At 36.8% G+C, this 26,588-nt stretch overlaps 2 protein-coding genes across 2 annotated transcripts; both read right to left on the minus strand.

Moving 5' to 3' along the window:
* Positions 1-1,832: 1,832 nt before the first annotated feature.
* LOC126830317 (E3 ubiquitin-protein ligase TRIM33) lies at positions 1,833-8,777 on the minus strand. The gene is made up of 2 exons (XM_050560687.2): positions 8,648-8,777; positions 1,833-5,150 (listed from the first exon to the last, which is right to left on the minus strand). Exon 2 carries the CDS (start codon positions 5,137-5,139, stop codon positions 3,730-3,732), a length of 1,410 nt encoding a protein of 469 aa, XP_050416644.1. The 5' UTR covers positions 5,140-5,150; positions 8,648-8,777; the 3' UTR covers positions 1,833-3,729.
* Positions 8,778-10,456: 1,679 nt separating this feature from the next.
* LOC130010295 (E3 ubiquitin-protein ligase TRIM71-like) lies at positions 10,457-21,589 on the minus strand. Its single transcript, XM_050560684.2, has 2 exons — positions 21,550-21,589; positions 10,457-14,977 (listed from the first exon to the last, which is right to left on the minus strand). Exon 2 carries the CDS (start codon positions 14,950-14,952, stop codon positions 13,534-13,536), a length of 1,419 nt encoding a protein of 472 aa, XP_050416641.1. The 5' UTR covers positions 14,953-14,977; positions 21,550-21,589; the 3' UTR covers positions 10,457-13,533.
* Between the last annotated feature and the right edge of the window lie 4,999 nt (positions 21,590-26,588).

Here is a 26,588-nt window from a genome sequence, read left to right on the forward strand (position 1 = left end):
CTTCAGTGGCCGAAAACAACGTGGTAGCTACCATTCCTGGTTTTTGAAGATCAGATATGACATAAGAACGAAAATCCATTAGTAATTTTTGGAACCGATTCACCTCTGCAACCGAACCGTGACCAGTTAACTGAATAGATGTTTACGTACATCAGGGATCTTAATCGGCCGCTTGATGTTTGAAAATAGCCGATTGATAAAAGAATTATTAAAGTATAGGGATTTAGTGAAGTGGAACAATTTTTAAATGGGGACACCGTTGGATTAAAGTCATAAACAGTTAACCTCAAAATATAACTTTAAATATAAAAAAATATAAATTAGGTTATTTCTTTTAAAAAAATACATTCACCGCAAGTGGAAATGAATAGTAGCACCATTTAAATCTGGATAAAACATGAAAATTGCGCAACCATTTTATATAACCAATTGGTTACGCAATGGTCATTTTTCTGGTTACGCCAAAGTTTGAAATTTCGTGGCCTGGGAATGGAAAGTCGCAGACTGTGAATATCGATAGGGTTGGTCTTCTCAGGACCACAAATGCTCCTTACAAAATATGAAAAACATCTGTTAACGAATGAAGCATGGTTAAGGGATAATGAAAATGGACATACGCCATATGATGGACACTTTACCCGTACGTGGATTGAATGCGAATTGTCAAGGGTTCTTTCATCCCAAACTTAGGCTGCCTGTCTACAGCTAGCTCCGCCTGAAAACAGGCCCTAAGCTAATTAACCGACATTTTAATTCCTACATCGACGATTTTAGTCGAAAACACTGAGTATGCTTTTAGTAATTTTTAGAAGTATTTATTTCTCTTCTATTGTCATATTGAATGAAATTAAATATGTTTATTTAGCCGCTGTGTGTATGAAAGATGTCAAACTAATCTAAGCCGAATCACAAAATAGTCCTCTAATTATTCAATATGGCGGCGCGCATGAAAGATAATTTCATAGAGGCGGTTTTGTTTGCGAAGACAAATTTAGGAGTATCTAACCTTGTTTTGAAAGATAAACAGATTGAAACTCTAAAGACAGTTTACAATGGCAAAGAATGTATTGCAATGTTACCCACTAGCACATAATATTATATATCGCTTTTACCAGAGTGGCAGAAGTTGACATTTTGCCAATGACATGTGTTTACATAAAACACGTGCTTGATCGGGTTATTTTTTACTCTGTTGTGTACACAAAGCTGAAGTTAAGTCGATAAGTCCAGCCCCAAAATGATCACGTGAGCATTTTAAATGGAGGCCAACTAGGGCAGTGATCATAATCTCGAAGTATGACGTAGATGGATCGCTGCGTGCAGTTTGGGGTTCTTTTTCCATGTACACCAACGTGTGCACAGGATCTCGATTGTTCGTCCAATCCGAATGACTAGGCGCTGTCCTAGCCAAGCGCTCTGCTCTGCAACACTTAGAGAAGAGGACACTAGTGTTGAACATTTGTTGGCATATAAGTAAAAGACCCCATCAGATTTGGAATTAAATGAAGGGTGAGTGGAATTACCGCACCGGTTGGTGTAGACGAATAGGAGTTAAACCCAGTTTCATTTTAGTAAAGAACGGATGGCTATATTCTTAAATTATCGTCAGTGTCAAAAAGACTACCCAACACATAAGCACCACAAACTAGAAACCCAGAGACAAACGCGCGGCTTAAATTATCGTCAGTGACGAAGGACTATCCCACACATAACAACAACAAACTAGAAACCCGGAACTGTGATAAATGGGTGTGACAATACACTAACAGAGAAATAAACGAAGGAAACTGTAGTTAGAAGGATACCTTTAATATCGTTGAGTAAGCTAAAAACGCAGTCGACATTCTGAAATGTGTTCAATTTAAAAAAATTCAATTGTACTGTTATTTCGCAGTGAATGCACAACTTAATAACATCGCGCTCAAGTGCTGCTAAAATAGTTCTTTTTTCTAAAAAAATACGTTCTCTGATAAATTCTTCTAAACCGAATAAGTTAAATATACGAAGTTAGCAACTAGTTTTAACGAGTTAGTATTTGGTTTGAACGAGTTAGTATCTGGTTTGGCCGAGTTATTATCTCGTTTGGCCGAGTTAGTATATCGTTTGGACGAGTTAGTATCCCGTATGAACAAGTTAGTATCTCGTTTAACCGGCATAACGCCAGAATCTCAGAAGAGAAACAAAAAAAAAACCCACAGCGGCTGCCAGGCAGGATACGCCCACATTTTCGAGAGATGGATAGAGAACAAGCTAAAAAGAAAGTGATTTTTCCTATTATCAAGGGTCATAATTCAGGAAATTAAAATTCGATATGCGCAAATATCGAAAGGAACCGAGATATTTGGGTTATAAACTTACATTTCAAGTTTCAACAAAATCAGATAAAAATTGTGACCTCTATAGGGTCCACAACCTTGATATACCATATTTTTACGCCATTTGAGAACAAAGGGCGCCCATTTTGTCTGTCAATTTTGGTCCGATTTTCACGAAATTCGAACTCAGTCATCCTTAGGGTGTAACGGTGATATAATAATACGTTTTTTTTAAATCGGATAAACATTGTGACCTCTATAGGGTCCAAAAGCCAAAATCGCGATTTTTCGTACAATCAGGGGCCATAATTCAGGAAATTACGTTCCGATATGCGCGAATATCGAAAGGAACCTCGATCTTTCGGTTATAAACTTACATTTCAAGTTTCAACAAAATCGGATAAAAATTGTGACCTCTATAGGGTCCACAACCTTGATATACCATATTTTTACGCTATTTGAGAACGAGGGGCGGCCATTTTGTCTGTCAGTTTTGGGCCGATTTTTACGAAATTGTAACTCAGCCGTCCTTAGGGTGTAACGGTGATATAATAATACGGTTTTTAAATCGGATAAAAATTAGGACCTCTATAGTGTCCACAAGCTAAAAAACGCAATTTTTCGTACAATCAGGGGCCATAATTCAGGAATTTACGGTCCGATATGCGCAAATATCTAAAGGAACCGAGATGTTTGGGTTATAAACTTACATTTCAAGTTTCAACACAATCGGATAAAAATTGTGACCTCTATAGGGTCCACAACCTTGATATACCATATTTTTACGCTATTTGAGAACGAACGGCGGCCGTCTGTCAGTTTTGGGCCGATTTTCACGAAATCCGATAAAAGTTATGACCTCTATAGTGTCCACAAGCTAAAAACGCGATTTTTCGTACAATCAGGGGCCATAATTCAGGAAGTTACGTTCCGATATGCGCGAATATAGAAAGGACCCGAGATCTTTGGGTTATAAGCAAGTTTAAACCAAATCGGATAGATAGCTAAAAACGTGATTTTTCGTACAATCAGGGGCCATAATCCATGAAGTTACAGTCCGATACATGCAAATATCGAACGGAACAGAGATCTTAGGGTGATAAACCTATATTTCAAGTTTCATTGAAATCGGATAAAAATTGTGACCTGTAGACTGTTAACAAACAACTGTGGACGGACGGACAGGGGCGACGACAATATACGTCCACATGAAAATCACAGAATGGGCTGTATATGTTATAACAAAGGTTACACTGTTACATATTTTATAGCAATGGTTATACTGAACAATATATTTTATAACAACGGTTATACTAAACTATGAATACACATTTCATAGTGATCATAATATATATCATGTTATACCTGGGCGAGTATACAATTATTATACACGATCTATTTATAGATAACATTATTATGTCTTTATGTCTGTAACAACAATTGTTGCCTGGACAGTGAATTGATCGTTGTTTACAAATCCAGCTGACGACATTTGATTCATATAGTAAGCATTGTTCCAGATGAATTCTGTGGCTAATGACGTGGTTGTGGGTGGCGAGGTATTGACTACCGTTTTCATGACATCGGTGTTGTTGATAAGTTTCAAGGAAACTTTGGTTTTGTCTGATAAGAGATGTTCCCCATAAACCATCACACCCAGGTTTAGATAATAAAACCATAATGATTTTAGATTTCGACTGGCTTTGAAATGCCACAATCTATCTTCTACTTTATAGACAGGACTGAATCCCCAGGCATTCGTTACTTCACTGTGTTTAAAGTTGTGTGTAATCGTCACGTTTCGGGTTATTTCTAGCTTTCCTATCATTTGATCAAGAGTTGAAGTATTTATCTCTCCAAGGTGGAATTCCGTGCTGACGTCATATAAATTGTTTAGTTCATATGCCTCATTTTCTCGCCGTTGGTTTCTAAGGGTTGGCAGCTCATTTAATACGTCATACATTGAATCACCTTTTAAAATAGTGTTAATATTGTGCACGGACTCCTGCAACTGGTCAATGAAATTTTTTGACGATTCAACAATCCTCTTCATCTTTCTTTCTTCCTTTTCGCGCGCGTTTTGAATATACAGTTTAAATTCACTGCCTTTTCTCGTGACAGTCTCACAGATAGTTTTTACTTGTTGATCAATTTTAGCACTGGATGTGGCAACAGACGTGTTTATAGCGGAAATCTTTTTGTTGACATCATCAACATAATTCGTCAGTTCTGCCATCTTTTTTTCAAATTCTGTTTTCAAATTTTCCAATTCTGCCATAGCCTCTTTTCCGTACAGCTTTATTTTTAACGTTTTATGACCTTTGTGATCTGATATCTGACATTCTTTACAAATAGTCTGGCAACAATCTTTACAATAAAACTCCACATTCTCAGTTTTATGACGATTACAAAATGACTGACGTCCCTCGGTCGTTTTTCTATTACGACCTTGTTCTGAAACATGATGATTCGAGAAAAAAGAATCATGTGGGGGTTTACAGGATAAACAAAAACATTTCTTACAGTCCAAGCAATGGAACTTTGATTCGACCTTTCTCTTACATACATCACATTTCGTCGTCGTGCGTTTAATGGATTCAATTTCTTTGGTGGAAGAAAGTGTTTTACTCCCGCCAACTGGAACAATGACCTCCTGACGACATAAAGGACACGGGAACCTGTTATCTTTACCAACTTTACCAAGTCTACTGACATAATCTTCCAAACATTTCATACAGAATCCATGTCCACATTCGATAATTTTAGGTTCTGTAAAGTCGTTTAAACAGATACTACAGTTGATCTTATCCGTCTGTTCCGCCATGTTGTTTAAGTCTGAAAATAAAGAAAACGAACGATAAGGTACAATACCAAACAATACAACAGGGTAAGCATACCCCACCTCACATTCGCCTTTAGAGATAAATCCTGTCCAGACACTGTGAAACTACACAAATTATATACATGTATAGTAAAAAGCACATCGATTGTGTATTATAACCACAAAAAATGACCGCTATTGCAACATAGATATCTTAGTCATTTCAGAAAAAGAAAGTAAGAATCTTAATCAATGCTTTATTGGAAATTTTGTCAGGTGCATTTTTAGTTCTGTGTAAATAATTCTCGATTGTTGCATTGCTCCAAGGTTACGTTCTACATTGGCTTCTGAATTGCAAGTACAGATTATCGAACAACATCGCATGCGCATGATAAGGTGTAGGCTACCTACTGTTTCTAAGTACCTGATCCCTCATATTAGTTTATAGTGGTTTATTGTATTTTTATGGATTTGGTGGGTTTTAGGGTTATAGTACGGCTGTGTCTCATCCCCTATACGTAGTATTGTCACTATACATAGACCTGTCACTTGTAGAAACTGTGGCGCACAGAGAGTCGGGAAGGGACAGATGGGGCGACGGGTCGGGCATCCAATTGAAGAATAAAATTAAAATTAACTAGACTTGTCAAAGTGACAACTTTGATAGGTTTTATGCTACATTACCACACACTTATACATTAATTACAAATATCTAATATAGTAACGTGTATTGTTGACCTTGACTTCATAAAATTGAAAAACAAAGAAAACGTGAGTACGGTACGGCACTTGTAATGTATTGTTTAAAAAGAAACGAACCGCATGTTTTTATTGGTCTATGAGGTCACTTCCAGATAACATTTTCTAGATATTCATTAGGTTTTTGAACTAAATACATTTCATACAGTATCGAGATTAATTCTGTAGAGTGTGTACTTTGTCCTAAAAAGTTTTTTTTTAAAAACAATTCTTTTTGCCATGTTTGGCCTAATTCAGCCATTTGTAACGGATTCTGAAAGTTTTAAACCGAAATCTTCAAAAATTAAAAGTATCAAATTAGGTCATACTCATTCTATTGTACAAAACTTGTAAATTCCGAACATCTACCAATTGGCGAAAACCGCATTTACATTCATTGAAAATAAAAAGTTTCCTTTGATGTCTAACATTGGTATGACATTCATTAGGCTTTTGAACTAAACACCCTTCAAACAGTATAGAGTTTAATTTTGTAGAATATGTACTTTTTCCTAAAATGATTTAAAAACAATAGTTTTTATACTATGAAGTAGTATAAGAAGTGGTTGCCATGCAAGATTCGCCCACATTTTGCAAGAGATGGACAGAGAACAAGCTCAAAAAAAGAAAAGAGTTTGTGAACAATCAGGGGCCATAATCCACGAAGTTACGGTCCGATATGCGTGAATATCTACAAGAAGCTAAATCTTCGGGATATAAACATATTTTAAGTTTCAACAAAATGGAACCGAGATCTTTGGGACATAAACAAATATTTTAAGTTTCATCAAAATCTGATAAAAATCTGATAGAGGGTCCACAAGCTTGGTATTACACACCTTTACACTATTTGCGTACAAGGAACGGCCATTTTGTAGGACAGTTTCGATCCGATTTTTACAAAATTCAAACTCAACCATCCTAATCGGATAAAAATTGTGACCTCTAGAGGGCCCACAAGCTAAAATCGCGATTTTTCGTACAATCAGGGGCCACAATCCAGGAAGTTACTGTCTGTTATGCGCAAATAGAGAAGGAACTTATAGATCTTTGGGGCATAAAGATATAGTTTAAGTTTCATCAAAATCTGATACAAATTGTGACTTCTAGAGGGTTCACAACCTTTGTATCACATACTTTTACACTATTTGCATACAAGCACCGGCCATTTTGTCAGGCAGTTTCGGTCTGATTTTCATAAAATTCGAACTCAACCGTGATACTAACGGTGATGCATTTACACGTTGGTTTTTTTTTAAAATCAGATAAAAAATTGTCACGGTGATATAATCAAACGTTTTTCTTTTAAATCGGATAACAATTGTGACCGCTAGAGGGACCACAAACTAAAAAACGCGATTTTTCGTACAATCAAGGACCATAATTCAGGAAGTTACGATCGGATATGCGCGAATATCTGTGGGCAATAAACATGTATTTTAAGTTTCATCAAAATCGGATAAAAATTGTGACTGAAGGTTCACAACTTTGATACACCATATTTTTACACTATTTGCGCAAGGAGATGTCCATTTTGTCCGGTAATTTTGTTCCGATGTTTACGAAATTTGAACTTAACCGACATTACGATGTAACGTTGATATATTCAAATGTTGTTTTAAATCGGATAATAATTGTGACCTCTAGAGGGACCACAAGCTAACAACGTGATTGTTCGCACAATCAGGGACCATAATCCATAAAGTTACGATCTGTATGCGCCAATATCGAAAGGAACCAAGACCGATGGTTTATGAAAATGCATTTAAATTAGATGAAAATTGTGAACTCTAGAGTGTTCCCATAAAATTTGATTTTTCTTTATAGTCCGATACATGCCAATATCGAAAGAAACCGAGATCGTTGGGAGATACACCTATATTTCAAGTTTCGTCAAAATCGGATAACAATTGTGAATTGTAGAGTGTTCACAAACAAATAATGGACGGGCAGGGGCGACGGCATAATACGTCCACATGAAAATGTGGGCGTATAAAAACTAATAAGCGAAACCAGAGTAGCGAACCCATAAAAAAGAAGTAGTTCAAGTAGCTCTTCCTGAAGATCTGATTTGTGGCAAACCCCCTCCTGCAAAAATTCCTAAAGCCGCCCCTGGTAATATGATGAATGTCACTAAATATTAAATTACACCAATCAAAACTTCATTTCTAATAACAATATCTGAATGACAGAAAGAACACAAAGTTGATTCTGTCAGTCTTAATTTACAAAATAATTTGTGTATCCATATGGAAGTTTTGTGATTTAGAGTTAATTTTTATATGGTGAGCTAATCTTTCCCAATCATTTAATTTCTCCTTCCATTTAGTAATCGATTTAAGTTTTTCGTATTTAACTACATGTAGTATCATAGGATACCATTTCCTTATAAATACTGATAGGTTTCATCCCGTTTCCAGAAGGGTTACTCTGCTTGTCGGACGTGCTCTTCTCCTTCTGTATAACGTTTCTGGTAATAAATAGTTTCAAGGATAATCCCAGTCTTTAGCTATTACCGAAGATGTTCACTTCTACAACAAATACAGGGGATTACAAAAAAAGGAAATACTACAAAATCGCAATCGCTGCACTAACTCGTGCAAATACATGTACAAACATGAATTGCATATTTATCATAGTGTATTGTATATATGTTGTACACTGACCTACAATTGAACATTTATTCATCACATACATATAGATAATACATGTATAAGCTTTTATATCATCGTTTAAACTAAACATCATATGCTACATGTACATACGTTCATACCTTAATTTACACCTGTGTTGAGTCGTTACGTTTTTCTTCTCCGTAGAACTAGAAGTAGTAAAAATATAATAATATGTATATCGTATAATTTATACACGTCTGCTATTAGTGACTGGCTAGTGGAGTAGACTTTATAACCATCGTTATCTATTTCCTAGAAAACTTTAATAGGCGTGTCTATCCCGTCGTTTCTAAGAAATTTGATGAAATGTTTAAAGTGATGGCCTCGTGTGAAAATGGACCTGTGGAAGGCAACGTGCGTGTGTGTGTCGGGGGGGGGGGGGCTTTGGCACACCTCTCGAATCAAACTAAGCGGATTATAAGACTGTCCAATTAGATTCCTGGATCTTTTTTCGAACAAAATTTAATGTCGTGACCGTAATGAGTAGGGGAAATCGTTGTATTAAGTTTTATCATGTGAATCATGTGGGTAACACATGAAAATTCCAGATGCGTTGAATACAATCAAGATGTCTAAATCTGTTTTTGCATGATTTCGAGAACGACATCAACAACGACATCGTTCGTAGTAAGGAAATAAGTCTAAATCTTGTCTACAGCGATGCCATTATCAAAATGTTCTGGGGGAGGAGCCTTTCGGAAATGCTGACCCCGGCGGCCTGTGTTGTAATCCAGCTATGCTTTAACCACAGAGATCATAAAAAAAACTAGAGGACAAACACTTTAAAAAATGCGCAAGCACCCTCCTGCTACCCGAGACAGGAAATATGACAACTTCACGTATCGGTTTTATGGTGCTACCGTAAATAAACACATTAGAATCCAATGTAAGAATGGCATGAAACTATAAGAATGACAATGTAAGAATGACATGACGATGTAGGAATGACACAACCATGTAAGAATGACATGACAATGTAAGAATGACATGAGAATGTAACCATGGCATGCCAATGTAAGAATGAAACGAGAATGTAAGAATGGCATGGGAATGTAAGAATGACATGATAATGCAAGAATGACATGCTAGTGTAAGAATGACACGACAATGTAAGAATGGCATGAAAATGTCAGAGTGACATGATAATGTAAGTATGGCATGACAGTGTAAGAATGACATAGTGATGGCATGGCAGTGTAAGAATGGCATGGCAATGTAAGAATGACATGCCAATTGAAGAATTAAAACATCGATAATTCCGCTGCCCAACAAAACAAAGTAATTAGGAAAATTTCTAATTCTACCGGCATAAACAAATAAAAGCATAATGCCTGCCGAAAGTTATCATCACAGATTGCACAAATGTACAGTCACTGAAAACGAAACTGGCAGTTTTGAATTTCGGTTTCGTTTCTAAGAATCTGTCGGTATTTGTCCAAGAAATATTGTTTTTGACGATTTCATTCTTCGCTCAGTCGAAGACGCTTTTTCAGGTGGTTAAGATGTTCATATACTAGAAACCATAGGCAATTTGTTTTCTGGAGGGAAGATTGAAATTTTGGATGTTTAGTTGGATCAATATTGAACGCTAAAGATGTTTCAAATTGATCCGCGTGCACCCATAGCCTTCTTGGTTGGATTGTCCATGATATTACACGGGTTTTAACAGTTTTATTTGTTACTGCCACGCAAATACGCTCACGCAAAGGCTATGTCTCAACAAAACAGCTTATCCGAAAGGAAAAATTGATTACACGATTTTCCAGACACATCATATATCTCTGGAACCCAAACTCGTAGATCGCTGAAAATCAACTTGCTTAATTCTTTGCTATTCCAATGCTTCATACCAATAGTAATTCTGAAAGCCTTGAAGTCTATAAGAATTATAAACTGAATCTGTGTCAAGAAAAATACTTGTCTGCACAAATCCCTAAGCAGGCAAAGAGAAATGTCACAAAATTAAGGTTAAATCTCTTCTCCACAGGAGCAAATTTATATAAGAGAAAACTATCCAAGCATCCGAATTGCATGTTTTGTACACCCAATATAATTGAAGATTTGTACCATATATTTATTGTGTGTAAGACATATCATGAACTACGAGTTCAATATTTGAGTGACTACATTAACGAAGAGAATGGATTCTATAATTTATTATTAACATGCGATGAAAACCGTTTGTTACAATTATCTACTTTTATAGATAGGGTATGGGTATTAAGAAACAAATTGTTAAAAACCCAGTCCTAAATCCTATTTACTGACCATCTCACCATTTCTATACACCAAGGCTGTTGAAAAGTAATCTACCTGCACGTATCATTTATTATATTGTTATAGTTACATGTTTATATATATATATATATCTATGAATTATTACCAATCCATACCATACCACTGTCTTATCTGACCACTTTATTGTATTATGATTTGGATCTATGGGTCTTTGACCTAAATCCTTAATAAAAATAATAAATAATAATAATAATAATAATAATACCAATAGGGGCAATCTTATCACAGTCCGAATGCTTCACGTCAAATTTGAAAAAAATATGTTAAAAACTGTCGTCTCTCACACATTAACAAGGTTTTCAGAAACACAGAAAGGATATTGGGGGGCGGGGATATGTCCGGAATGGAAGCTCGCAGACGGTTAATCAGACGGTGAATATCGATAAGGTTGGTCTTCTCACGACCCCAAGGTTTCACACGAAATATGAAAAATATTTATGAATGAAGTGGGGCTACTGCATCTACCGAGATACCCGTCTTCATTAGCCAAGTTGGAGCAGAGCAGTATGACGTTAAACCCCATTTCATTTCTACCGGTATAATGAGGACGGACATATATTATTGGAATTTCTTCCGTACAGGAATTGAATTCTGTTAGGTTTTAGTCCCATCCGAACGACTGGGTGCCGCCATGACTAAGCCCTCAGTTCTGCAACACACAGGAAACTGGGTTGGTTTGACTACTCTTCTGTTTGGCGTTCCAGTAACAGAACCCTTCAGATTTTGAAGAGTGGATGGAAACGCCTCACCGTTTGGTGCAGACAAGTAGGGGTTATACCCAATTTCATTTTCATTTTATTGAAGAACGGTTAGCTATATACCTAAATTATCATCAGTGATATAATCCATCGACAGAGGAAAATGTTATTAGTAGGATACCTCTAATAGCGTTGAGTAAGCTACAAACTGTATTTTTGCCGCGCATGTGCAACTTAGTTACATCATGCTCGAGTTCTGCTAAGATAGTTCTATTCCTATAAATGCATCCTTCATCTGTGATAAAATCTTCAAAACCGAATAAGCTCAAAAAATTAATAAAAAAACATTAGAATTTAATAGACTAATTTTTGTTGGATGTTAAAAGCACTTTTTGGTAAAAAATGGGAACTTTACTTTTCTTAATGATTCTGGTGTGCTTAAAACGAATATCCATGTTCCCAAGTCAAAAATTGAGTTGTTGACCTTCTAATTAGCATAAAAACAAATGCGTCTAAATTGACAGATATCTTGCAAACTATTCATTTTAGGGCCTATCAGTTTATTATGGACAAATAGGAAGTTGACCCTAAGGAATCCAAAAGTAACATCTTTATGTCCCTGTGACTATGACATTACACACTATATAACAGGCATGGTGATCGAATTTCATATCTTGCAAACTATTGACTTCGGGGGCTATAAATGTATTATGGGCAGATAAAATGTTGACCCTAGGAAATACAAGAAATGACATTTTAGGCCCCTGTGACGTAACTGGCTGGCATGACGATTAAATTTCAGTGATGAATCAAAACTAGCGAAGTTATAATTGCTATCTTTGTTTACTTTAACATCCATTTTGACCTTCAAAGGGTAAATAATTTTGAGTTTCCTTTATATGTGTTTTGAACAACAGTGATATTGAACTACAAATTTATTATTGATGATGACAGTTGCTTTTCAGTAACTGGATAGAATCATGAATTATAATACATATTTATGGAAAACAGCTACTTATATATTGAAAGAATACTCCTTGAAGCATCTCCCAAATATATCAATAGCTGTTTTCCATTACCATGTGTTATAGTTTATAACATCTAAGTAGAAAACCACAAAATAAACATACATGTATATATATATATATATCTTTTTATAACAACGGTTATACTGAACTATTATATGTTATAACAACGGTGTTAGAGAACTATATGTGTTATAACAAGGGTTATACTGAATTATATATGTTGTAAAAACAGCTATACTGAACTATATCTGTTGAAACAGCAGTTATACTGAATTATATCTGGTATAACAAGGGTTATACTGAATCATGTATGTTACAACAAGGGTTATACTGAACTATATATGTTAAAACAAGGGTTATAACAGCGGTAAGACTGAACTATCTATGTTATAACAGTGGTAAGACTGGAGTCTCTATGTTATAATAACGGTTATACTGAACTACATGTATATATGATATAACAACGGTTATATTGAACTATGTTATAACAACTTTTATACTAAATTATATATGTTATAACAGCGATAAGACTGAACTATCTATGTTGTAATAACGGTTATACTGAACTATATAAGTTATAACAACGGTTATACTGAACTATGTTATAACAACTGTTACGCTGAACTATGATATAACAGCTGTTACACTGAACTATGTTATATTAACAGTTATACCGAACTATATATGTTTTAACTGCTGAACTATAATACTGCTGAACTATAAATATGTTATAACAAGGGTTATGCCGAATTATATAATATGTTATAACAACGGTTATACTTGGCTGTATGTGTTATAACAACGGTTATACTATACATGTTACAGTGATTATAACATATTACACCTGGGGTATCGTGATTATACAATTATTATACACGATCTAATTATAGGGACTATAATCATATTACACATGGAGTGACTATACAATTATTATACACGATCTATTTATAGATAACATTATTATGTCTTTATATCTGTAACAACAAGTGTTGCCTGGACAGTAAATTGATCGTTGTTTACAAATCCAGCTGGCGACAAATGTCTCATAAAGCAAACATCGTTCCAGATGAATTCTGTGGCAAACAGTGTGGTTGTAGGTTGGGGAGTATAATCTACCGTTTTCGTTACATCGGTGTTGTTGATAAGTTTTATGGTAACTTTAGTTTTGCCTGATATTAGATTTTCTCCATAAACCATCATACCAAGTGTAAGACGGCACTGGATAGGCCTACCTCTTAAACTTTGATAAACTTTGAAATGCCACAATCTATCTTCTACTTTATAGACAGGACTGAATCTCCAGTCTCTCGTCACTTCACTATGTTTAAAGGTGTGTGTAAGCTCCTTGTTTCGGGTTATCTCTATCCTTCCTATCATTTCATCAAGGGTTGAAGTATTTATCTCTCCAAGGTGGACTTTGCTGCTGACTTCATATAACTTGATAAGTTCACGTGCCTCATTTTCTCCCTGTTGTCTTTTGATTGTTGGCAGCACATCTAATACGTCATACATTGAATCAACTTTCAAAATAGTGTTAATATTGTCCACGGACTCCTCTAACTCGTCAATGAAATTTTTTGATGATTCCACAATCCTCTTCATCTTTCTTTCTTCCTTTTCGTGTGCGTTTTGAATATACAGTTTAAATTCACTGCCTTTCCTCGTGACAGCCTCACAGATAGTTTTTACTTGTTGATCAATTTCAGCACAGGATGTGACGACAGACGTGTTTAAAGCGGAAATCTTTTTGTTGACATCATCAACATAATTCGTCTGTTCTGTTATCTTTTTTTCAAATTCTATTTTCAAATTTGTCAATTCTGTCAGAGCCTCTTTTCCGTACTGGTTTATTTCCGGCGTGTCATGACCTTTGTGATCTGATATCTGGCATTCTTTACAAATAATCTGGCAACAATCTTTACAATAAAACTCCAAAATCTCAGTTTTATGACGATAACAAAATGGCCGACTCCCATCAGCTGTATTTCTACTATGAGCTAGTTCTGAAACACGATGATCCGAGAAAAACGAATCGTGTGGGGTTTTACAGGATGCACATAAACATTTCTTACAATCTAAGCAATGGAACTTTGATTTGGCGTTCTTCTTACATGCTTCACAATTCGGTGATGGACTTTTAATTGGTTCGTTCTCCGTATTTACACCAGAAATGCTGGATGGAAGGGTATCAATTCCACCATCAGGAATGGTGACATCTTCACGACACAGAGGACATGGGAACCGGTTATCTTTGCCAACTTTACTGACATAATCTTCCAAACATTTCACACAAAATTCATGTCCACATTCGATAGTTTTAGGTTCTGTAAAGTCGTTTAAACAGATACTACAGTTGTTATTATCCGTCTTTTCCGCCATGTTGTTATCAAGTCAGAGCTAATGTCTGAAAATAGAGAAAAACAGTGATAAGGAACAGTACATTACAGTATAACATGATAAGCATATCCCATCTCGTACACGACTCACATTATCCCGTAGAGGTCGGTCCTGTCCAGACACTGTGAGACTACGCTAGTAACCAGCGGCTACCAGGCAGGATACGCCCACATTTTGCAAGAGATGGATAGAGAACAAGCTAAAAACAAACGGAATTTTTTATATAATCAGGGGCAATAATCCAGAAAGATATGGTCTGAAATGCGCAAATATCAAAAGGGACTGAGATCTTTGGGATATATAGATAAGATTTAAGTTCCATCAGAATCGGACAAACATTGTGAACTGTAGAGGGTCGACAACCTTCGTATTGCATACTTTTACACAATTTGCGTGCAAACAGCGGCCATTGTGTTGGGCAGTTTCATTTCGATTTTCCCGAAATTCGAATTAAACCTTCATCATGGTAGAATGGTGAAATTGTAGGGTCCCCAAGCTAATGGTGAAATATTTAAACAGTTTTTAAACTCGGGAAAAAAATGTGACCTCTAGAGAATCCGCAAGCTAAAAATGCCATTTTTCGAAAAATCAGGGGCCATAATCCAGGAAGTTAAGTTCGGGGATCCGCGATTATCAAAAGGATCCATGATCTTAGTGTGATATATCCACACATTTTTTTTAAATCAGATAAAAATTGTGACCTCTACAAGGACAATTACAAGCTAAAATCGCGATTTTTCGTACAATCAAGGGCCATAATTCAGGAAGTTAATATCTGATATGCCGAATATCGAAAGGAACCAAGATCTTTGGGTTATTAACATACATTTCAAGTTTTATCAAAATCAAAAGAAAATTGTGACCTCTAGATGGTCCACAACATTGTTATACCATATTTTTTATACTATTTGAGTACGAGAAGCGGCCATTTTGTCTGTCAGTTTTGGTCCCGAATTTACGAAATTCGAATTCAACTATCCTTCGGGTGTAATGGTGATATATTATTCGAAGGTTCTTTTTAAATCGGATAAAAATTAACACCTCTATAGGGTCGACAAGCTAAAAACGCGATTTTTCGTACAATTAGGGGCCATAATTCAGGAAGTTACGGTCAGATATGCGCGAATATCGACAGGAAACGAGATCTTTGGGTTATAAACTTACATGTCAAGTTTCAACACAATCGGATAAAAATTGTGACCTCTATAGGGCCCACAACCTTGATATACCATATTTTTACGCTATTTATGAACGAGAGCCGGCCATTTTGTCTGTCAGTTTTGGGCCGATTTTCACGAAATGCTAACTAAGCCGCCCTTAGGGTGTAACGGTGATATACTAAAACGATTTTTTTTTAAATCTGATTAAAATTATGACCTCTATAGGGTCGACAAGTTAAAAACGCGATTTTTTTTCAGGAAGTTACGGTCCGACATGCGCGAATATCGAAAGGAACAGAGGTCATTGGGTTTTAAACTTATATTTCAAGTTTCAACAAAATCGGATAAAAATTGTGACCTCTATAGGGTCCACAACCTTGATATACCATATTTTTACGCTATTTGAGATAGAGGGGCGGCCATTTTGTTTGTCACTTTGGGGGCGATTTTCACACAATACTAACTCAATCGTCTTTAGGGTGTAACGGTGATAAAATAAAACGTTTTTTTTTTAAATCAGATAAAAATTATGACCTCTATAGGGTTCACAAGCTAAAAACGAAATTTTTCGTACAATCAGGGGCCATAATTCAGGACGTTACGATCTGATATGCACGAATATTGAGTGGAACCGAGATCCTTAGGTTATAAACTTACATTTCAAGTTTCAACAAAATCAGATAAAAATTGTGACCTCTATAGGGTCCACAACCTTGATATACCATATTTTTACGATATACGAGAACGAAGGGCGGCCATTTTGTCTGTCAGTTTTGGGCCGATTTTCACGAAATTCGAATTCAGTCGTCCTTAGGGTGTAACGGTGATATAATAATACGGTTTTTCAAACCGGATAAAAATTATGACCTCTATAGGGTCCACAAGCTAAAAACGCGATTTTTCGTACAACCAGGGGGCATAATTCAGGAAGGTATGGTCCGATATGCGCGAATATCGAAAGCAACCGAGATCTGTGGGTTATAAACATACATTTCAAGTTTAAACCAAATCAGATAAAAATTGTGACCTCTATAGTGTTCAAAAGCTAAAAACGTGATTTTGCGTACACTCAAGGGTCATAATCCATGAAGTTACAGTCCGATACATGCCAATATCGAAAGGAACCGAGATCTTAGGGTGATAAACCTATATTTCAAGTTTCATTGAAATCGATAAAAATTGTGACCGGTTTTCTTCGAGAGGTGAAGAAACAGAACTGACCTTGTATGGACCCCCGAAGAAAATTTTGGAATATTTGACGGCCGCAAACGCGTTTTACTGCTATTCCAGCCCGTAAAATTAGTGTTTTATTAGATTTCGGGCACTTTATTTTGCCAAGTAGATGAAATAAATTTTTTTTTTCACTTTACCCTTCTGCCCGAAAAGTCAGTTTGCCCGAAGGTTAGGGGGGCAGCTGCCCTGCCCCCCCCCCCCTGGCTCGTACGCCTATGGGTTATTATAGAAATGAAGATGTCATTTAATTCTTAGATTTGTAACCACCTTTTCCGTCCGGTGGTACGTCAACCCTTTCTTGTCAGCGCAGTAGAGGCTATAGTTTTTAGTTGATTTGTCTGGACAACTTTCCCTACATCTTTTGTTTTGAGATGACGATGATCCCTTGTTTTTTTTCATCAAATTCGCAGGGCCATCACAACCCTATATGGCGCCCCAGGGCAAAAGTTTTAGTGACGCCCCCTCCCCACCCCGCATACTGTAACTGCTTTGTCCAGTGCCTGCGCTCAGTTGACTTTTTATGATTAAAGAAATTCCAAAATAGAGAGGTTTTTTTATACTTTTAACACTTTATGTAAATACTTATTTATCAAATGCAACTTATATCTTTTATATTTTTAAGTCTATTTCCCCCCACCCACCAACTCTCCATTTGATCGAAAAACCCGAAAAACCTTATAATATATCTTGGACAAAATCATAATTCTACCCTCTCTATTTGCTGAAATATGAACTGGTTTACATATGATTAGGGAAGCGAAGGTCGGTGATTTGCTATCTTAGTCTCCAAGGAGGCTAGTCCACAAATATTCAAAGGGGATATCTGGTATGCACTTCGATAATTTGCCGCCCTCCAAGAAGTGTCGCCCCAGGCATATGCCCCTCTCAACACCTAGAACCCCCCCCCCCCACCATGTGAGGCATCTGCAAACTAGGATCAATATTTTTAGAGTTATGGCGTTTTTTGCCGAAACCTATCCACATTGATTTTTCATCACATTTTTCTGAAGCTTTCAGGAAGCTAGTATTAAGATAAGACGAGGATCCATATTTCGTTTCGTCAAAATTGGATTTATAGAGTTATGCACATTTTTTTTGCCGACACCTAACCATACTGCTTGTGTGCACAATAGCATACTCCTCGCAGTGTTTCGTTTGATATACCTAATCCCACTTAACACTGCTGTAAAGGAAGCAAATTTCTGGTCAATAGTCCGATTAACAACCAATAACTAACTGCGTAACAATATCATTAGGCTTTAAACAGAGCTCCAAATTGGTCCAAATAATGTTTACATAACGTTACGTCATGACTCACGATTTTATTATGCTCAATTAACCAGTGCATAACAGAATATTGCAGAAAAAACTAATTGAGTGACAAACGAGGCTACCAAAACGAATACAATGTGAACAATACTGTTTGGAGACGAACAATACTTTCACCGTTTTTAATACCTTAAATCACTGTCCAAAGTTTTAGGGAAGACCCGATTAAACGAAAGTTTGTCATGTTGCTGTACTTGGGATAGATTTGATTGAATGAGAAGAATAGACACATTCCCTCAAAAGCATCAGAAACCAATCCAGCAATAGCCAGAGAGGGATTTCTCGGGCAATTGCTTCAGGAATATGGCACAATAGAGGTCAGAATTTCCATCAGATTGTTCTGAAATGTCCAGGACGAGTTGATTATGATATGACGAGGATCCATATTTTTTTTCATCAAAATCTGATTAATATTTTTAAGAGTTATGCCCTCTTTTTGCCGAAACCTGTCCACGCTGCTTGTAATACATTTTTTTTCAAATTTGGTTGGAAGCAGTATGGCCATAGGAGGGTGAACCCTAGAGATTAAATTTCTTCAAGGCTACGATGTTGAACATCCAAGTTTTCCTTTCGGATAAGCTGCAGTTTAGACAAAGCGGCTATGTGGGCGCATTCCACGATTTAGGTGGCTATTCTAAAATGGATTTATAGGATTGGCATTCATCGCATTATGTTTATTCAGAATCATTTCATTTCGTTTATATTTTCGGATTTTAAAACTGCTTTGTATACAATATCTACCAGTGACGCGCAGAGAGGGTTGGTGATGCCCGGTACCCAACTCCTTGATTGTATGCCATCAAGTCTCAACTGTTGGGCCTAGTACATATGCCGTCAAGATTAAAGTGTAGGGTCCAGTACTCAGAAATGTGAGAAAGGAAGGCATTTTAAACACATAAAACCAGATGAAATAATTTTTTTATTCAAATTAAATAGAAATCGGCCACATTAATTACGTTCGGTGCCATAAAACAAATCTCCAGGAAGATCAACTTCTTTTTTTATAGTTTCCCTAACCCGGTTTCTCATATTACTCTTAATTTCATTCTTCAATTTGGTGCCCTCCGGAAATGGATTAAGCGGAAACAAAAATTATCATCTAGTTGTCAAAATAAAGAGCCCAAAATCTGATAAAACACTAATTTTACTTTTCTTTTAATTGAATAGCACGAATCTGTACTGAATTTACTATGGAATAAAACATTTTGTCCGGAGCCACTCTAATAAAACACTAATTTTACTTTTCTTTTAATTGAATACCACAAGTTTGTACTGAATTTACTATGGATTAAAACATTTTGTCTGGAGCCACTCTACTTTGTGCGACATTTTTCGAGCATCGATTATTATTTGTGAATGCAGCTGCAACGGTCTGATTGGATGGTTGTAATTCAGAATGGGATTTCGGTTACAAAACCATTGACTACTTTTGGAGTTGCTTACACGGGTTGGAATAGCCGAAAACGCATTTGCGGTGGTTAGATTTTCAAAATTTTCTCCGGGAGGGTGAGGCCCCGAGGGTGAGGCTCCCCATACCCCGCGACGATTGATTGGTTATTTGGAATTCGGGTCAGCCAGGTAGGCTATATTGGACCAAATTGAAGTTGCTGTATTCACAGGCTGGAATAGCAGGAAAACGCGTATGCGGCTGTTAAATTTTCAAAATTTTCTCCAAACGGCCCCGTCTCCGTGGACTATAAACGATTGATCTTTTGATTGGAATTCGATTCAGCCATCTTAATTAGGCTATATTAGACCACTTTGAAGTTGCTTCGTTGACGGGCTGAAATAGCAGGAAATTATGTTTGCAGCCGTCAAATATTCAAAAATTTTCTTTGGGGGGGGGGGGGGTACAATACAAGGGGAGCTCTGCTTCTTCACCTCTCGAGGAAGATCGGCGCCGCTGTCTGTACACCCGAAATTTTTTCGGGCATTTCGGGTTCTGCCCCCCTAACTGTCATCGAGCCCGTACGTCTATGTAATAACCTATTAATGTTGACAAAGAAAAACAAAACACAAAGCACGGATTACTTACTCATAATTCCGATAATGGGATTATTTACTTTGTTTATCTGCCGACCTATGTGTATTCGAATTGTGTCCAACGTCACATGTAACAATCACCCGAAAACCAAATATATAGCTAGCTGTATCCGAAAACCAAATATATAGCTAGACTAGCTGTATGGACTAAGACTAGTAATTATTTCCCCTTATTTCATGATGGGAGTTATAAATAGACAATTTTTCCCTTAATTTTTTTCTCCCCTCTTCCTGCATTTTTGGGTTGACTTTTTGGTCTAAAATTGGAGAAAAGGGATCAAATGTGCAATTTCATAGCAGTTCTGGGTAATACTGGTGATATTACAGCGGAGGGATAGGAGGTGTAAAGTGTCTTTCTGCAGAGCAGACATTGTATCGGAAGTGAGATTTTCGCCCCATTCAACTTCAAATCCCCGTAGCAAAAAATCTAAAAGGTCAACCCCCTACAAAATTATGATGGGGAGATTGCCAAATGTGGTCCCAATTGTGCCTATAAAGATTGGAACCAACGGAATGTTGAGCTAAAAAAGCTACAGCCCGTGATGTTACAGCCATTTAACATTGAAGTCAATGGGCAAATAATTGCTAGTCCGAGTCCGTATTTTCTCCGCAAGTAGCGTGTCACTTATTTATGTTCACGCAACATTTATAGTGAAAGTAGGGCATATTTTTAGGCTACATATTAATTTCTACTTGTGATGAGTCGTTAAGTTTGACTTTTCTGTATAATAACATATACTAATATATATATATATATATTATCTAATTACATTTCATAATATGTATATCATAAAATATATAATTTAAATATTACCTGCCCGTCGCGTTGTATATAGAACTCTGGCTGGTGAGCTATTTCCCGGAATACTTCAATAGTCCCGTTAATCCAGTCGTTTCTAAGAAAATCGATTTGCAAAAGTTGTCTGCCCTGACATTGGTCTTTATATTGTTTCTTTTTTGTATTTAATGAAATTTATGAAATTTGTTATGTATCAATGATTAATTGAAATAAAGTGATTATTACTATTATTATTATTATTATTATATTGAAACTTAAACATACATTATGCAAGAGCTAAAGCTGCCTATTGCAGACAGACCCGTATCCAAAGGGGTGGGGGGCAAGGCAAAAAAAAAGAAAGAAAAAAAGTTGCCGACCCTAGCTCTAAAATACCTACTGTAGACTGTGCCCCCCCCCCCACTCCCAACCAACACACCATTAAAAACTTCACTGCGGGCCCGATTGCAGGTCTTTCTTTAGGCCTAAAGTGTTAGCTATTTAAATGGGTAAGCGAGAATAAGTCTCGAATATACCAGTGCCCTAGTTGCCACAATGCACACATCTTCTCAAAACTACAAACAAGTGATAACTTGGCTCAGAATGAAGAAATTTGAGCAATTATGGCCAGCTTTTTATCTAAATCTTACATAATATATCTTTAATAATCCGATGACAGACTTACAGGCGACAACATATTAGTCGTTTTTTGTAATTCTCTTCATCTTTTTATTGGAGAATGAAATGTATATGTATTTCTAGAGGTATTCTGTCCCGCTCTCAATAGACACACTTCCATTGTGTTTTATCGAAAAATCGATGCAAAGATTAAAAAGTCTACTTCTACAAAATGTACATATTACAAATTAGAATGATACCTCTGATGTTTGAAATGTTTTTTCTAAATATCACCTCTTTGGGGGCGGGGGGCCTGGATCACACAGTTTTTCATTGAGTTAAGTGACGTGGTTTCGATTCCCCGCTCGTACGTGTCAAGGATTGGGGTCGCCTGTTCAACCTCGCGAGTTTTCTTAGGTTTCCTTTCACCACCAGAGTTCCCTACGCGCGCAAGCGTATTATGGAAATAAAATCGCACCTTATGTTAGTCCCGATATGACGCAGGAACTGACAAGGACAGCTGTGTAGTCGTTCGGATAGGACGAAAGGAGCTTGCAGAGTCCCGACTAATCGTATAACCGAATTAGTTTTTTGTTGAAAACACTGTTCTGATGCTTTTATATATTTAATGACAGTTGTTATACAGCATTGCATGGTTACATGGTTATATTGGTTTTATTGGTTGGTTATTTGATCTAAAATAGAACAAAATATCTAGCTTACAAACTGACACATAAATAAAGTTACACTATAACCAGATATACATATGCAACTATTAACTTCAATTAAGTTTAAATCCGATATATTAAATGTCAAATAAAACAGAATTAAGTAAATTATATAGTTACTTCTACGGCGGGACTGCTCGCTCCTGCTAAGAGAACGGTTTTACACAAAATGATAAGTGACACGCAGGCCGCTTTCTTAACAGCAGAAAAAGCACGTGCAACAACAAAAAGAGAAACAGTTTGGAATCAGACCACTGATGATTTGTAACAGTAAACAGAACATCCTCCCCCCGGATGAGGAATTATTCCTCATCAAATTCGTAACCGTTTGCAGTTAATAAAACAGCTATTTTGGTAATCGATCTTGTATATTCAGAGTCTTGACATTTAACTTTAACATTTCTAACACGGTTATCAGCTCCTGGATAAACTTCGATAACTCTACCGATTGTCCACTTTCCTCGAACAGTGTTTTGATTATTAACAATAACTATATCATTCACACAGACATTGCGTTTCTGTGTGTTCCATTTCTTACGCGGCACTAATAATGGTAAAACGTCTCTTGACCACTGTTTCCAAAAAGAGTCTACAAGTTTTTGAACAAATTCTACCCTTTTTCTCGGGTTTTGAGTGTTTCTAAAGGGTCCTTGTGCCACATGACTCGAGGCGCGACCGAGCAGAATATCATTTGGACACAAATACGAACCGTCATTTGGGTCGTTCGGGATTCTACCAATCGGGCGTTGATTGACTAAATTTGCGCATTCCAACAGGTAAGTATAGAGCTCAAACGGTGTCAGTAACTGTTTTCCAATGGATTTACTTAATGCTGTTTTACACACTTTAACCATTGATTCAGCGCAGCCATTTTGATGTGGGGCGGCGGGCGTAGAAAACCTCCATTGCATTCGATTAAAAGAGCAGAAGTCTTTCAAAGTCTCAGTGTCTATTCCTTTAATCATGTCTCTCAATTCCTTTTCAGCTCCGACCAGTTGAGAACCATTATCACTAATCATTAACGTAGGTGTTCCTCTAATAGAAAAAAATCTTCTTAAAACCTGAAGAAAAGCTTCAGTTGAATAATCGACGGCCAGTTCCAGGTGGACAGATCGAGTGTTTAAACATGTAAACAAAACTCCGTAATGTTTAATTGTCTTGTTTCTGCCGAATTTAACGCTGTACGGTCCAAAATAGTCGACTGCGGTATTGTAAAAGGGAGGGGTAAACGGCGCCAAGCGAAACTTGGGCAAGTCCGTCATAAATTGACTTTCAGTCCTGTGTTCAAATTCTCGACAGGTAACACATCTAAATTTGACAGTTTTTGAAAGTTTATGAACCTTTAATATCCAATATTTTCTTCTAATTTTCGCGGCAGTAGCGGCAATTCCTAAATGACCTTGATTATGATGATGACGGGCGATTAATAATGAAATTCTGTGGTCGTTGGGTAACAAAACTGGATATTTCGATTCAAACGAAATAACTGCTTCATTCAGGCGACCTCCAACCCGAATTATTCCATTTTCATCTGTAAATGGACTTAATGATTTGAATTCCCCTTTCAGGTGACAATCATGTAACCCAGTTTGAACTTGTTTTATCCAGTAATTTTCAGATGCGGAAATTTCTTTAGCAGATAACGGCTCTTTACGGGTATCTTTGTTTCGTATTTTACCCAGAAGATTGTAAATAAACCTTCTAACACAGGCAGTAACTCTTAGCAACTTGTTCCAGCTAGAGAAATTATTGCTATCCATAATATTTTCTTTAACAGTGACAGCATTGACACAGATAATTTTACGAGTTTCTAATTGTGTTTCTACTTCTATGGGTGTAATTGTATCAGTTGGCCAGTCTTCTTCTTCTGTATATAGGAAGTCAGGTCCGTGTTTCCATCTTTTCGTAAGTTGTTGAACTGATATGCCTCGGGAAATATCATCTGCTACATTATCTTCGGAACGAATATGTAACCACTGGGATGGATCCGTTATGTCTTGAATTTCACCAACTCTTGCTGATACAAAAGGTTTGTACTTCCGGGCATGACCTTGAATCCAGGCAAGAACTATCGTACTGTCTACAAAGAACATTGTCTTTTCTATGTTCATCCGAATTTCCTCCAAGATAAATTTGTACAATCGAGCGGACATTACAGCTGCTTGTAACTCGAGTCGTGGAATTGTCAATTTTTTCAACGGCGCTACACGTGACTTAGCAGCAACAAATCGAACAGCATATCCAAAATCAATTTTCCATCTCAAGTAAGCAGAAGCGCCAAATGCTTCATCGGAAGCATCGGAAAATATACAAAGTACAGGTAAGCCAACGGATTCCACAGGTGTTAAGCACCTTTCAAATTCAACACAGTTAAGTTCATTCATTTCAGTAAAGAGACTGATCCATTCAGTGTGAACAGATTGGGGCAGGCTTTCATCCCAATCCAGACCCATTTGCCAAAGTTTTTGCATACCAATCTTCATACGGATTAAAAAAGCGGCAGCTAAACCAATCGGGTCAAATATCTTCGCTATCTGACTGAGGATTCTTCGTTTTGTTAGATTTGCTGGTGTCCTCGTATCCACTGATGAATATTTATGCAGGCTGTTATTAACTTTAAATGTGAAAACATCCTTGATATTGTTCCATACAACACCCAGAACCTTTTCTTCACACATGCTTTTCAGTAGTTTTAATTCAGTTGACTCAGTTTCTGTTGCAGGAAACAGCATTTTATTAGATGTCAAACCCTTTACTTTAAATCCACCTTGAGCTAAAACCTGGTCAATATCTAACGTCAATTTACTGGCTTCTTCTATGTTTGTGACAGAAGCACATATATCATCCATGTAGGTATTCTCCTTTAGAACCTGGGCTGCTTTTGGGAATAAGGTTTCAGCTTCCTCGGCAGTTTTCTTCAAAGCTATCTGGGCCATGGCAGGGGCTGGTTTATCTCCAAAGTTAAGACAGTCTTGATATAAACATCCGGTTTGTTTTCAATCTTTAAGTTTCTCCACAAGAAACGGTGTACATGCTGATCAGCTTCCGGTATTAAGACTCTGTGGTACATCTTGGAAATGTCTGTACAAATAACAACTTCGTGTTGTCGGAATCTTAAAATTACCCCGAACAAATTATTCAGTAAATCAGGGCCTTTCATCCAGTATTCATTTAAACAGTGACCTTGGTAATTTTCAGATGAGTTGAACACAATACGTACAGGTGTACTTTTCTTTTCTGGTCTTATTACAGCATGATGTGAAATATAGTGAACAGGGCCGTGATAATTTTCTACTTCAGTTTCAGTCAGTTGTTTTGCAAAGTTCATTTCAACCAGTTCCGTCATTTGCTCATCATAGATTCTAGCATGCTCAGGTGACTTAAGTAAACGTTGTTCAGTTGATTTTAATTTGTATTCAGCTTGTGATCGGTTGTCTGGTAACTATTTTGGGTCATTTTTCCATGGATAAGGAACTAACCATTGGTTTCCAATCTTTTGACAGGAATCTTCAATTATTCTGTATTCTTCAAGTTCAACTGGACTAAGTTTACTGGGTCTACAATTACAAGTATTTCTAGTAACTCCCATAGATTCAGTGGACCAAAACTCTGCCATATCAACCGGAGCCGACATTGCTACGTGGTAAATGTGGTTTTCGTAGATACGTTTATCAGACATTGTAGCACCAAATATTACCCAGCCTAAAGGTGAATATCTTGCTATGAGGT

Source organism: Patella vulgata, chromosome 8 (genome assembly GCF_932274485.2).
Source record: "Patella vulgata chromosome 8, xgPatVulg1.2, whole genome shotgun sequence".
Taxonomy (NCBI): Eukaryota; Metazoa; Mollusca; class Gastropoda; family Patellidae; genus Patella; species Patella vulgata.

Bases quoted from the DNA above. Each gene is read 5' to 3' on its own strand.
- LOC126830317 (XM_050560687.2), bottom strand. From the start codon at position 5,139: ATGGCGGAACAGACGGATAAGATCAACTGTAGTATCTGTTTAAACGAC.
- LOC130010295 (XM_050560684.2), bottom strand. From the start codon at position 14,952: ATGGCGGAAAAGACGGATAATAACAACTGTAGTATCTGTTTAAACGAC.